Below are 13,908 nucleotides of genomic sequence, written 5' to 3'. Positions count from 1 at the left end.
TGCCACCCATTGATCCGGGCAGCACTGGCACACAACTAGGGATTCCTTCTCAGTTATGGGTAAGGATGTGTGGAGGGATCAGGGGAAAGCATGCAGTCGAGTTGGAGCCTCTTAACAGAATTCCATTGAAGTCATTCTCTTATTACTCACTATACTGCGTCTGCACATTTGTCACCCACGGTGACAATCTCCTCAAGGGAATGTATCCTCATGTTTGGATTTGTGACACTTAGTCTTAGCCTGACACGTGAGTCTTAATATGTAGCAGTTGTTAGTTAGCAACAATCACTGGCCATTTTTTAGGCAGACAAGAAGATTTTAATGAGTATTAAAGACTATCAGATCAAAGTCAGCTTGGCCTGGCCTCCTCTTCTCAGAGGGGGAGCAAGCAGATGACCTGGCCAGAAACAATGGGGTACCGTGATTGGAAAAAAAGCCAATTCATAGTTCCATAAGGCAAAGCAGGGTGACACATGTGCCATTGGAATGGCTCCAGGTGGGCCACCAGCAATCACAGCTGTAATATTTTATAGCAATAAAAGATTTCAAGCCTTTAAAAGATAGCCATTAAACAGTTTGTAACAGTTCAAATATCTGAACACTGACAACTTCCTGAATTTGGTCATCATTATTTTGGCCCTTAGGATTTTATGTGTGGCTGCCACTGGCAGAGAACCCTATAGCGGCCCCACATGCCTCACTTCCCCAGCCCTCCCTCTGGGTCACCCACGTGGTCTGATGCTTGTGGCGGTGACTTTCAGTTCTGCCAGTCACAGATAACAAGTTGTATCAATCAAGACAAGTAACAAAATCTATTATTTAACAACAACAATAATTACACATCCTGCTATACTGTTTAAAAAGAAATTCTAGGGCACCTGGGTGGCACAGTCAGTTAAACATCTGACCCTTGGTCTCAGCTCAGGTCATGATCTCACAGTTCATGAGTTCGAGCCCCACATCAGGCTCTGCATGGAGCCTGCTTGGGATTCTGTCTCTCTTTCTCTCTGCACCGCCCTCCCGCCCCACCGCCGCTTGTGCACTCACTCTCTCTCAAAATAAATAAATAAACTTAAAAAAAATAAAAAGAAATTCTAGAGGCCACTGGCTGGCCAACGAACTCACAAGCGTCAGTAGTGTTCTACATAAGGGTCAAGTCTTTCCCTAACACCATGAGGGTCTCTGGTCCAGTGAGTGGAGTTTAATAGTAATTCTTGCTACATGTAAAAAAAAAAAAAAAAAAAAAAGTAATTCTAAAAAAAAAGGAAATTGAATACAGAAACCTAAATATTGTGTGAATCTGTAAGGGATTATTGTGGTTGTTATTTCAGTTACAATCTAGTATTAAGAGGTCCTAAATTTAAAGGGCAGATTTTCTTACCTTTCTTGATTGATACAAGTTTATTATTTTGTCTATCATGGGCTTTGGATGTTAACAAGAAGTCAAAGATCTTTAAGAAATGTCATAATGCATTATATTTTCAGCTAAAAACCAATGTTTACTTCTAAAAACAAATTGGGCTCAGAATACCCATTTTTCAAAAGATTTTTGAGTCTACAAGTCTAATAATATTTACGTTTTGTCAAATGTTCAGTATTTTACTTTATTTTTTTAAATATTTATTTATTTTGAGGAGAGTGCAAGCATGGGAGGGGGGGAGAGAGAGGGACACAGAGGATCTGAAGCGGGCTCTGCACTGACAGGCTGACAGGAGAGAGCCTGATGTGGGGCTCGAACTCACGAACCACAAGACCATCATCTGAACCGAAGTTGGATGCTCAACAGACAGAGCCACCCAGGTGCCCCTAAGTGTTCTGAATTTGAAATGACTTCAATGAAAACTAAGATTTCAATCTTCCAATATTACTTACTTTATGCGAATGCACAATCATTATATAATAAGATAGTTACATTACTGGAATCATGTACACTTAGATATCTCAAGTCCCAAGACATCGATCTCCTTAAATTCAGAAAGGTCTAATTTACTATCCTCATTATACCATTTATAGAGGGGCTTTAAATTTTACAAATATTTATTTTTCCACTACCAAGCCTGGCTTTCGGATTAAAACTCAAAAGTCACTGGATCAAAGACAAATAAGTCAAAAAAGTCAGTGCACAGCAAGGTAATGAGGACTGAGTTTTGCCCGAGCTGCAGACCCACATACATAATTACATGAAGGATGTTCACAAATCACACAGAGAGGCATATTTCCTATTTTGTCTGCTCGTGTGAAATAAGAAACATTTTTATGGATTCAGTTCCACCCAAAGCAGATGAGCTCAAGCCCACACAATTAATAACAAAGGCCAATGGCTTCATAAAACTTCTGTAGCACTTAGCTTACCGAGCCCCGCCTGGGGACCAAAGAAGCACAGGGAATGGTTCTGCTTTTCAAAAACACGGTCTTCGATGCACGGACATGCGGAAGGACACTCAGAGAGAGCACTAATTCACAAGCTTTTAAACCAAGAATTTTCAATGCACTCTGATAGATCTATGAAGCTTTGAAATTATGCTCAGTTAGAAACCTGCATGCTTGAGGAGTTTTTTTTTTTTCCTTCCTTTATAGCTGTACAAAGTACCCCCTAGTTAGAGAACTACTCAAATACTTCACGGCAACAGAAACTGTGGAAACATCTTGTAAGTTTGCCCCTCATGGTGCAGCTAAGAAAAAAAGGTTTAAAAGCTTTACATCAAAAGGTCACGCTGGAATTTAAGTAGCCCACATGCACAGATCCAAATTGCACATTAAATGATCTTATAAAAACAATAAATCTCATATAATCCAAGCCCTCATGGTCCCATTTGTTTTCAGCTTTCTGTGAAAGGAATCAGGTTCCACACTCTGCTGCTGGATACTGGAGGAGCTCACGGGCTGTCCAAACGAAAAGTCTTATCAAGCGTTCGTGAGCTCAAAATCCCTGAAACGCTTGTGTGCAAACAGTTACCACTGCAGGTTTGCTAGAGGATGTGTGCTGGCTTACAGAGTTTCTGCCCGTGCAAAGGGTCCTGCAGGGAACAGGTGAACCCCCACTGGCACGTGCTGACAAAAATGGTCCTGCAGTGGTACTCAGTCCTGTCCTAACATGGACAGGGAAAGGCAAGAGGGCAGCATCCATGCAGCAGTGGTGAGCAAACCGCTCTTCAGGACCCTGGACACGGAAAAGTTTTGTCCTGAAAGGCAGGACTGAGTTTCTCATTTAAAAAAATAATAAATTTTTAAATGTTTGTGTATTTTTGAGAGCGAGAGAGACACACAGTGTGAGCAGGGGAGGGCCAGACACAGAATCCGAAACAGGCTCCAGGCTCTGGGCTGTCAGCACAGAGCCCGATGTGGGGCTTGAAGTTTCAAACCGTGAGATCATGACCTGAGTTGAAGTGAGATGCTCAGCCGACTGAGCCACCTAGGTGCCCCTCTCATTAAAATTTTTGAAAAGAATTTTAGCATTTTTTAACCAATCTTTATATCCTGTGTTTCTGATAGTTATGGAACACGAAGACAACTTAACAAATTTTCACTGAGCTCTATCCAGATGCCTCTGTGTTTGCTTTTGTTTACTCCAGTGTGTTGTGTGAATAGGCTTTTCCACACATGTCCTAATGTGGATAAGGCTGGGAAGCACCGAGACAAAGGCACAGAAGACAGAAGTCACCAAGAACAGCACCAGCAGGAAAGCCAGAGGCACTCTTGTTCCTACATCAAAATGTGTTCTAAGTGGTCACCCGGGCCTGTCCTCTGTGAGCCCGTAGTATTTGAATTTCCGCTGTTCCCCATTCTCTGTTCCTGCCCCATCAATAGCCTGCATCACCAGAAAAGGAGTCCAACTGTATAAACCACACATGCTCAAAGAAAACTTTCCCACTTGAAAGCAGCCCATTGTATCGCAGACTGATGAAAATGCTATGTCAAATATCAGTATATTAAGACCTTGCCTGGACACACAGAAATTTTGATCTACTTTCTGAATGCAATGGCAAGAGAAATACGTTTTAAAACAATAAACGGGCAACACGAAGAGTAGCATAGAGCCAATGGAAGCATAAGATTACAGAGACTTACTGAAAAACATTTACAGTATAAAATTCAGTGAAAAGTAATATGAAATATTACATGTATTCAGATTATAAAACACGAATGCATACACGCTTTGAAAGGTCATACGCAAAACAACTTCAATGAACGGTACAGTGGCAGAATTAGGAAATTTTTTGTTAAACTTTTTCTTTATGATTCTTATACTGCCTTCAACTACAATGGTAAAAATAGTTTTCAAGAAGTCGAATGAATGGATAATATGTCTGAAAGCTCGCACTGTTTTCTGCTATCAGTTACCAGAGATTAACTGACATTTGCTTCTATAAAGGTACCAAAACCTCCCTTTCAAACCAGGGCCAAGTGCTAACTGTGTGAAGTGCTTGCTTATATTTTCCAATATTGCAAGGCTTCACAGAAAGGCGATTTTTAACATTAATCATCTACCCTTCATCCTTCAAACTCTGCTGAAGAATGCTATTCCATATGAGCACTCAAACACACAACGGCTTGAATCTCTGGGATTTCGAGGATGAAGGCACGATTGTCAATATAATCAATTCCATGTTTCGAAAAAGAAAACAAGAGTGGTGCAGAAACTCCCAAATGAGTATTCTAAAATTCAGTTTACCTGCTGGATTGTAAATTATCTGTTGGTTCTCACTGTATTGGCACAGACAAATATGCTAGAATGGTGCTTTGAGTAGCTAAAAGGAACTGAGCACTTACTCTGTGCCAGGCACTGAGTCCTAAGTACTTTACAGAATATGTCATTTAAACCTAGCAAGAATATTTTTGGAGGTAATGGTTATTATCCCCATATGCCAGGAGGCTAAATAACTTGCTAGCAACCAGCAGAGGGGATTAGAACATGGGTAGAAGTCTTTAACTCTAAAGACCATGCTTCTTCACTGCACTACTTTATTGGACACACACACATCGACAATCGGCAATGGTCAGCATCTACAAGAACACCGTTAGATAAAGATAAGGGTGTAAGGCTAACAACGTTGGGCTATTTTACGGGTCTCCACTGCAACTCTTACACATGTTTATTTAAGCCTTTTATCTTAACCAGATTTTAATGCAGCCATCAATCAGTGAAGGCTCAATGCTGCCACTGAGGAGTCTCACAATTACACTTCAAGGGGAGAAACAAACCCACGAGTGGAACCGTGCAGATCAACTCCTGCACGGAAAGTGAACCTGAATGTCCAGCATCCGTATCTTATGGGGGATGGCATGGTAGAGGGCAAAGTGAACGGAAGCTAATGGTTTTCTTTTCTTTTAAACTTGCATTTGAGTCCCATCTCTTCTAGCTGATGGTGGGGAGACTGTCAGCAAATTGCTTGACCTCCTTTGATCTCATTTTCCTCCTTTAAAATAAAGTAATACTGCAAAGATGACAATGAAAGCAGTGTTTCAAGGCCTCCGCCAAGAAAGTGCTCAGTCAGGGCTGATTCCTTTCACTTTCTCACATAACCTTAAAGTCAATGTATTCTTGTAGCACTTTACGCATAAGCCTGTATTTCTGTTGTGACTATAAACTTGAAATTACATAATTAAGAAGAGAAATTACCTGAAGCATTGTTGAAAAATGTCTTATGGCTTCATCATAGAGACCACTGCCAATCAACACATAAGCAATAGCTATGAAACAAAATACAAAAATATTAAAAGAAAGAACAAAGGATCTCACACCAGAATCGGTGACTAAATGCTTCGCTGAATCCTAAAAGGCAGCTCCAAGGGCTAGAAGCAGTTAAAGAAAACCTGGAAGTTAAGAAGATGTAATTGAATTCCTTCCACCACTCGCCACTTGCTATCAGTCTTCTGGTGCTCTCTAGATTTAAATTATTAAAGCCATCTATAAAACATTGCCTACAGAAGTAATTATCTTTTTCTAAGCCCATTGTTCACTTTCAAATACCAAATAACCTTTATGATGTTTCCCACCTATACATCAAAAGAGCTAGTAATAAGCCTCAACAAAACCCACATAACATGACAATGTGGTTTTATGGTGAAAGTTAAGAGAAACACCCAAATAGCAGCACAAGTCTCAATTCCGGGGCTGGGGGGGGGGGGGGGGGGGGGCAGGGGGGCAGTGGTGGTGCTGAACTTACTGCCAGTTGCCGAGTAAGAACAAAAACAGAGGCTCAAATTAATACATATGAGCAGAATGCTTCATTGTAGCCAATTCACAACAGTGCAGTGCAACAGTCTTTTTCCTACTTCTTGTATTCAAAATACCGCCAAAACACTACTCTAAATATACACTAAAGATGAATAGTTTCCAGTCAAATTGTGTAGGTAAGCGGTATTTTGAAATTAGAGCCATGACAACCTCCTAAAACACAGCAATATTTGGACTCCATTTTTTCACCTGTCCAAACCAGAATACATTATTGATATTCTACATTACATTTCATCTCTAAAACTTGCCCTAACTCCCTAAATCCCCAAATATCCCTCAAAAAACTGTATTCCTCGCTCAAAACAATACTACTTTGGTCACATTTCTTTGCAAATAAAGCTTTACTGCAACACTCTGATTCTAGGCCCTAACAAGTGTTCAAGGAGACAAGCAACTAAATCTTTTCTTGTCGTGAAGAGCTTAAATTTCCTGCCAGTTAAAAGTAGTGAAAACATTCAATGCAGAAAGAGACTATCCTTATAATTAACCTGAAAAAGGCAAATTTGAAAAGCACTGAATGTCATAACAAGACAAGAGCTTTGGGGGCATTCTTCAAAACGAAGAGGGCTGTCTTTGCCATAATTTCTTTGAAAAGAGAAATTACGGTCAAACTCATATTCAGAATAATAAGAATGGATACCATTCAGATGTATCAGATGAGCAGATGGCCAGAGACACCCTTGGGGTGCGGGCCAGGAGGAGCAGGCGGGAAAAACAAGAGTAAGGTAACGTGCATGGCACTCCGTACATTTCCACGTATTAACTCATTTGCTCCTTGAGTGCAACGAGGCAGGTACGAAGATTATCCCCATTCAAAGACAAGGAAAGGAAACTTAGTGCAGTTAAACAAACTGTCTGAAGAGAATGTGCAGTGACACAGGCCCCAGGCTGCCCGCTCTGGGACCCACCCTCCAGACACATACTCTGTCGTAGACCACGGCTGTACCGAAACTGCCGTGTGCTGGGCTGGACTGCAAAAGGGTTTGACTTTCCGATGATTACATGAACAGGGACTGAAATATAAACGTGTCCTGTTTGGAATGCAGGAGGATGGTGATGTATTGGAAGGCCAAGATAGGCGCTCAGGTTCTCGCTCTGCCAAACACCGGTGATCACGGGAACCTCAGTCACTTCTCATTACTCTCTGGGTCTTGCCTAACAAGCCTGCAGAACATTTTCTTAGGTTCCTTTCAGATCTAAATTTTTCGAATTTCCTACCCATCTCCCCATAATCAGTAAATATCTGTCGAGTGAACAAAAGAATAAGCGACCCATAAAAACAAATACAGTGTGAGGGGATAAATACTGTACTTGGGGACATGTTTCAATTGTTCTCCGTGGCTTGGCTGTTGAACCCCACTCAAATAAAATCAAACGCAGCTCTCAAATCTTTCTAATGGTAAATGTGTTTTGAGAAAAGCCCAAAAGAATCCATTAAAAAAAAAATCCAGGGGCGCCTGGGTGGCTCAGTCGGCTAAGCATCTGACTTCAGCTCAGGTCATGATCTCGCAGTCCGTGAGTTCGAACCCCACGTCGGGCTCTGTGCTGACCGCTCAGAGCCTGGAGCCTGTTTCAGATTCTGTGTCTCCCTCTCTCTCTGCCCCTCCCCCGTTCATGCTCTGTCTGTCTCTGTCTCAAAAATAAATAAACGTTAAAAAAAAAAAATTAAAAAAAAAAAAATCCAAATCCTGGGGCACCTGGGTGGCTTAGTTGGTCAAGCGTCCGACTTCGGCTCGGGTCATGATCTCATGGTTCGTGAGTTCGGGCCCCGCTTTGGGTTCTGTGTCTGCCTCTCTTTCTCTCTACCCCTGCCCTGCTCGTGCTGTTTCTGTTTCTCAAAAATGAATGAACGTTAAAAAAAAATTTTTTTTTTTTAATCCAAATCTTGCAAAGATATAAATAAGTATTAGGGCCAAATTTTGCTGTGGCAGTACAAAGACATAAAGAGAACACCGGAATTCTCACAGAAATCATTACTGACCAGAATTCTACATCTCCTGGCAATGCGTGTGTTGACAGAAGCTGTTCTTCCAAGAAAAAAAAAATGCTGTGATATGAAAGATCCTAAGCCATGTCAGGGCCTATACTATCCAGATCCACTAGGATTAGTCTTAGACCCCATTCCAGGCCTTTAATTACATCACTTAGTATGTGAATACAGGGCTGAACAGATCCAAGGATTTCAGAAAAGGCCAAATCTGATTTCTTAACAGGCAATTAATTCTCAAAGCCCACTCAAAGAAAAACACCAAGAAGTGATTAATACTTTAAAAATAGTCAACTCTTAATTGCCTGCACAAACAGAGCAAAGGAGCCAATACAAGAAGCGCTCAGTCTTTATTTTTTTAAGTGAGCTCTAGGCCCAATGTGGGGCTTGAACTCACGACCCCGAAATCAGGAGTCACGTGCTCTCCTGACTCAGCCAGCCACACGTCCTGAAGTGCTTAGTCTTAATACAAAATGCATATGGCCACAGAAAGGATAAAATAATTATGTATAAGATAGAAAAAATTCCCAAAGGTGCCTCGGGTCACCAGGTACCAGGTAGGAACACGTGCTTATGGGAAGTCCATCCAGCTGCACTGTTCAGTCTGGTCTTCAATTTTGTTTCCACTCCTTCAAGTGTAAGCTGACTAGGCAATGAATGAGACACACCCAAAGCACGTCAGACACTGGTGAAACCAGACTGTTTTAAAACATGCCACGACCCAGCCAACTTGCAGGACCCCTCTGCAGATCTGAATGAACTCAACTTTTCTACACTCACAACAATAACTGACTGGCCTCCCGGTAAAATTAACCCACACCTAGCTATTTTATTACACAGAAGATTAAGTAGGTGTGAGTCCCCTCGGCTTTCACTTCTGTGCGGCTCCTATTTGATGACAGCCCAAGTGACCTTTTAATGAATGATAACCGTTCCTAAGGGCTCATGACCATCATTATTACTTTCCAGGGAAACACAGAGGTGGAAACGTCCTTACCGATCATTTCCTCCAAACCTTGTACGGTAAAACCTTGGTTGGCGAGCATAACCCATTCCAGAAACACACTTGTAATCCAAAGCACTTGTGTATCAAAGTGAATTTCAGTAACAACTGGTTCAGTTGTGATCATGTGACATTCGGCATCACGTAATACTCGTATTGCAAGACAACTGCTCGTTTATCAAGTTAAAATTTATTAGAAATGTTTGCTCGTCTTTCGAAACACTCGCAGAACAAGTTACTCGCCATCCAAGGTTTTACTGTATTTTCTCTATTTCATGTTATCCTGACATAGGGTGCACGGACCCACACAAGGGCTGAATGTCCTACCCGACATCACACCACTCGTGTTGGCAGAGCTGGTGTCTGTGTTCTTTCCACTCCACCACCTTGCCTACCTGCTTGGCATCGAATCATATAAATTCTAGGCAAATACCCCAGGAGCCGCCCCCTCCCCCAGATTCAAATCTCACCTAGCTCTTCGTTTGTGCTGTCATTATCCGTGGCAAAAGGGAATCTCTTTTGTTCGGCAATAGACTTGGCCTGGCTCTGAAATAAAAACAAACAAACGTACATGTTAGCTTCTCACAAATGAAGACGAGGCTTGCAATGAAAACCTGTATTTTTACAAAGTGAAGCTACATTTGATTCATATGGAAGTGAGAAAAGGTGCACTTTAAGTCATGCCAATTGTGTACTTCAAGCACATAGCTTATGGTGTAACTGATTTGCCTCCTCCCTACCATTAGTGGTTCTGTTTCTATGAACAAGTTTCTTTTCGCTCCCATAGGGATTTATCCTGCTGGCTGCTCCACGCTCCCTCCATGTTTTCAGAGACTATTTAATGGCCTCGATTAGGTTACGAGGATCACGTTCTAGCGATCGGTCCTCCGATGCGGCTGGATGATAGAATATTGCTTTGTAAACTCTAAAAATACTTTAGAAAAAAGAGCTACCAGTTGTCCAGAGATGACGCCAGAAAGGGACCCACAAAATCTGAGCAGGAAACGAGACATTCTAGTAGAAAGTGCACAGCAGATGGTGAACATCTCCATCCTGCTCAATGCAGTAAATTGCTACAAAGAATTGCTGCAGACATATGCCCATTTGGCAGGAAAACGAAACCAAAAGTGGAAACTAGGGGCAGACAAAATGAGTAAGTTTGCTTAGTAACCGGAGTGATTTTACAGGCAGCACAGGAAATGACGGCTCTATAGGGTGCAGGAGACAAATCACATCAAACGCTACAGCGGCCACTTCCCCGGAAGATTTAACTGCTGATGCTAAGTTGGGATACGCTTAGCCTCCGGGGTACGTGTTAAAATGATTACTTCATGTGAGATTCACCTAAGACACAATTAAAACTTGTACACACACAGAGACAGGAGAAGCTAAGACAGTGAGGGACTGAAGATTTGCGGCTTTGGGCAAGACCACAGGATTAGAACTCAGTGGCGTCCTGATTAACTGAGTTCTTCTGTTTTAAAAATGCATAGTACGGATGCCTGTAGGCATATATGATGGCCAAATAATTTTACAGGAGAGTCTCTCCTAATTGCTGTTTGTGCTTTCCAGCTCATGATTGGTGGTCATTAGCAGATGACGAACTGTGGCCTCTTGGACTTCATGGCCTCAAATAACAGAGTAACAAGGCACTTCCGCTTATACTCCCTTTACTCTCAAAATCTAGAGTGATACTCAGATACGGCGTGGTATTTAGTCTGCCTATGAAACAGGTCAAGAGTAATCTACCTCTGGTTAAAACACTGGTTGAAAGCTAGAGGCCAGAAGGACATCCCATGTCGGGATGAATGCGCACTTCATTCCATGCAGGACTCCAGACAAAATGGAACATCTGAAACTTCTACTACTATGGGAATGTTTAACACTGAATGTTTAACCTGATGACTAGAGAGGAAGTCTCTCAGCTCTTTCGCATTTTGTTCTATAGCTGGAAGCTTCCACACAGCTATGGGGAGCCTTACAGTGAGATCCTCGCAAGACTTAAGAAGCGGCAGATTTAACAACATGTGAAGGCATCACAGTACATACATCCCGTGTGACCAGACACGAGGCTCTCCTCTTTGTTAGGCGGTCACAGACAAGCACGCAGATGCAAAATACTTTTCCGCTTAGTAAGTTACATATAGCCAAGGAAAGGAGTCTATGAATATCGCTTTTAGTACTTAAAAAGGTCTAATTGTTTCATCCAGTACTCAGTGAGAGTTTCCCATTTGTCAAGGCTCTGGGCAGAAAGGCACAGGAAGAAAACAAAAATGAAATCCCATAAAAGGATATCATTTACTTGGGGCGCCTGGTGGCTCAGTCAGTTAAGCGTCCAACTTTTGATTTCAGCTCAGGTCGTGATCTCACAGTCCTGTGTTGGGCTCTGCACTGTCAGTGTTGAGCCTGCTTGGGGTTTCCCTCTCTCCCTCTCTCTGCCTTTCCCCTACTCTCCCTCTGTCTCTGTCTCTCTCTCTCTCTCAAAATAAATAAATAAACTTAAAAAAAAAAAAAAAAAAGAAATCATTACCCAGCAACATCAAGAGTATACTGAAGAGCATATCTGAGTTAAAGTGTTTTTATTTTACTAGAAATAACATCTAACAGAAGTGGGCAGAAAAGTATAATATGGACAAATTAACTTCTATCAATAAAGAGTCTTTCCCACTTTTTTTTTTATTAAAAAAATTTTTTTATAATCTTTATTTATTTTTGAGAGAGAGAGAGAGAGCGTGAGCAGGGAAGGAACAGGAGGGAGAAGGAGACAAAGAATCTGAAGCGGGCTCCAGGCTCTGGGCTGTCAGCACAGAGCCCGACGTGGGGCTCAAACCCACGAACTGTGAGATCGGAACCTGAGCCAAAGTCGGACGCTTAACCGACTGAGCCACCCAAGCGCCCCAAGTCTTTCCCACCTAATACTGCATCTGTAGATATCTTCTGTGGACAGCGGGGAGAAGCTCCAATCAAAGACGTTAATGCACACAGCCCCACTTTGCTGGGACACCAACTCCAACCCATCCTCAGGTCACTGCTTACGCTTCAAGTTCTGAAAGCTGTCCTACCTGACCCCCCTAATTTAAAGGGAGATTATGTTGATCTTTTGCTATACCTCTATGTTCATTTGTATAATTATCTGGTTAGTGACTAGGAGTCACGAGTGCAGGGACTGAGGCTAGCTGGCTCACTGTGGCATTATTCCCAGTACTTACTTAGCACAACGCCTGGCACATAATAGGTGCAAAATAAATATCTGGAGAATTAATGAAGAAATGAATAGTCGAACTCCCATATTTTCAACCTAGGGAAAATGAAAGGCCAAGATTGATGAGCTTTCTCCCATAGGTTACTAGCTAGTGCCATCTTAAACTAGAAATGCAACACGGAGAAAATATTTGAATTACTGTCAGTAAGACGGTAGGTCCCTAATAATTCTAAGAATCTAATCCCCTCCCCAAGGTGGGGATTACCCAATTTCTACTTAAGTGTTTTCATTGGTGGCCAACTCACTACAAGCTAGCCCATTCTGGTTGGGGACCAGTCTAATTCAAGCTCTTCCATATATCGAGTTGATCGCTATGCAATGAGTTAGGTAACATCTGTTGATCATTCTTTGGCTTGCAAACTCTACCCATTTTCAGTAGTTCTCACATGCAAAGGCAAAGCTTTATCTGGAGAAGAGAGAGCAACCTAAAGGGAAATTTTAAACACAAGAAGCAAACAGTATCTATGTGGATATTGAAGGAAAAGGCCTGGAGAAAAAAATATGTTCACCTTGGGCACTGAAAGAACAACTCAGCCTCAGAGAATTAAGTGTGAACAACAACAACAAAAAAAAGAGCCTTGCACCTGAGGCAGCTAGGCTGGAGGAGTGTACGTGCTAACGTGAACAGGCAGAGACAGACGTTATGTAGTGCCAGGAACTCATCCCTGGAGTGGAGAGGCCTCCTATACAGTTCAGCGGGTACTGACAGTTAAAAACATAGATATAAAAGATATCCACACAGGCAAAAGCTGGAAGAATAATATATTATACCTTAAAATACATTAGGTTCCTAGAAGTAAGGCTCAGCCATTATCTCCCCTTTATTCCTTGGAACTGAGAAGTAAAAAGGCCAAGGTCTAGAATGATCAACCATTCAATCCATAAGTCATAATAATGTAATGTGACTAAATACCAGATGACCTATCTTTATCTTATGCAAATAGAACCAACTCCTAGTTGATAAACAGAGGTGACCTGTGCCTTTTGAAACATGTGTCATTGTACTTTAGGTCATAAAGACAGAAGCGTGGACAGAAGATGCGTACCAGGATCTTTTCAGTGTTGAGGGAAAGCAGTGAGTCACAGGGTGGCGGCCCTTTGGGTTCACAGTCTGAGTCGTGGAAGTTCAGAAAGGATGACTCTGAAAAGCAAACATCCCTGGTTATTCTCCGAACCTGAAATTTATGGTTCTTAGGTTCTTAACTATGAATTATAATGTTAGGAACACACACATGTGCGCGCGCGTGCGCGCGCACACACACACACACACACACACACACACACACACACACACACAGAATCTACCAAACCAAAATAAGGACAAGGCAAAAAAGCACCAAAAGGGGCATCCTGCCTTCCACCTTACAGCTGTGTCACATTCTACAGTTTCCAAATACCTTGCATAGCTGTCATGACTG

The 13,908-nt window shown here is 42.0% G+C and overlaps 1 protein-coding gene and 1 pseudogene across 1 annotated transcript in view; one reads left to right on the top strand and one right to left on the bottom strand.

The window, feature by feature from the left end:
- Positions 1–13,689, bottom strand: part of TTC13 (tetratricopeptide repeat domain 13) — a gene marked incomplete at its 5' end in the record, with an annotated part of 62,561 nt that extends 48,872 nt beyond the window's left edge. Inside the window, 3 exons of the mRNA XM_040464946.1 lie at positions 5,621–5,691; positions 9,699–9,774; positions 13,537–13,689. Of these exons, the coding sequence (XP_040320880.1) occupies positions 5,621–5,691; positions 9,699–9,774; positions 13,537–13,689 (300 nt within the window). The remainder of the gene's footprint in view (positions 1–5,620; positions 5,692–9,698; positions 9,775–13,536) is intronic.
- Positions 1,086–1,225, top strand: LOC121023261 (uncharacterized; annotated as a pseudogene).
- Positions 13,690–13,908: the final 219 nt, after the last annotated feature.

Source organism: Herpailurus yagouaroundi, unplaced genomic scaffold, assembly GCF_014898765.1.
Source record: "Herpailurus yagouaroundi ecotype Mexico unplaced genomic scaffold, PumYag 530, whole genome shotgun sequence".
In the NCBI taxonomy this organism is placed as follows: Eukaryota; Metazoa; Chordata; class Mammalia; order Carnivora; family Felidae; genus Herpailurus; species Herpailurus yagouaroundi.
Note: the sequence above shows the minus strand (reverse complement) of the source record. Positions and strands in the feature narration are given on the sequence as shown.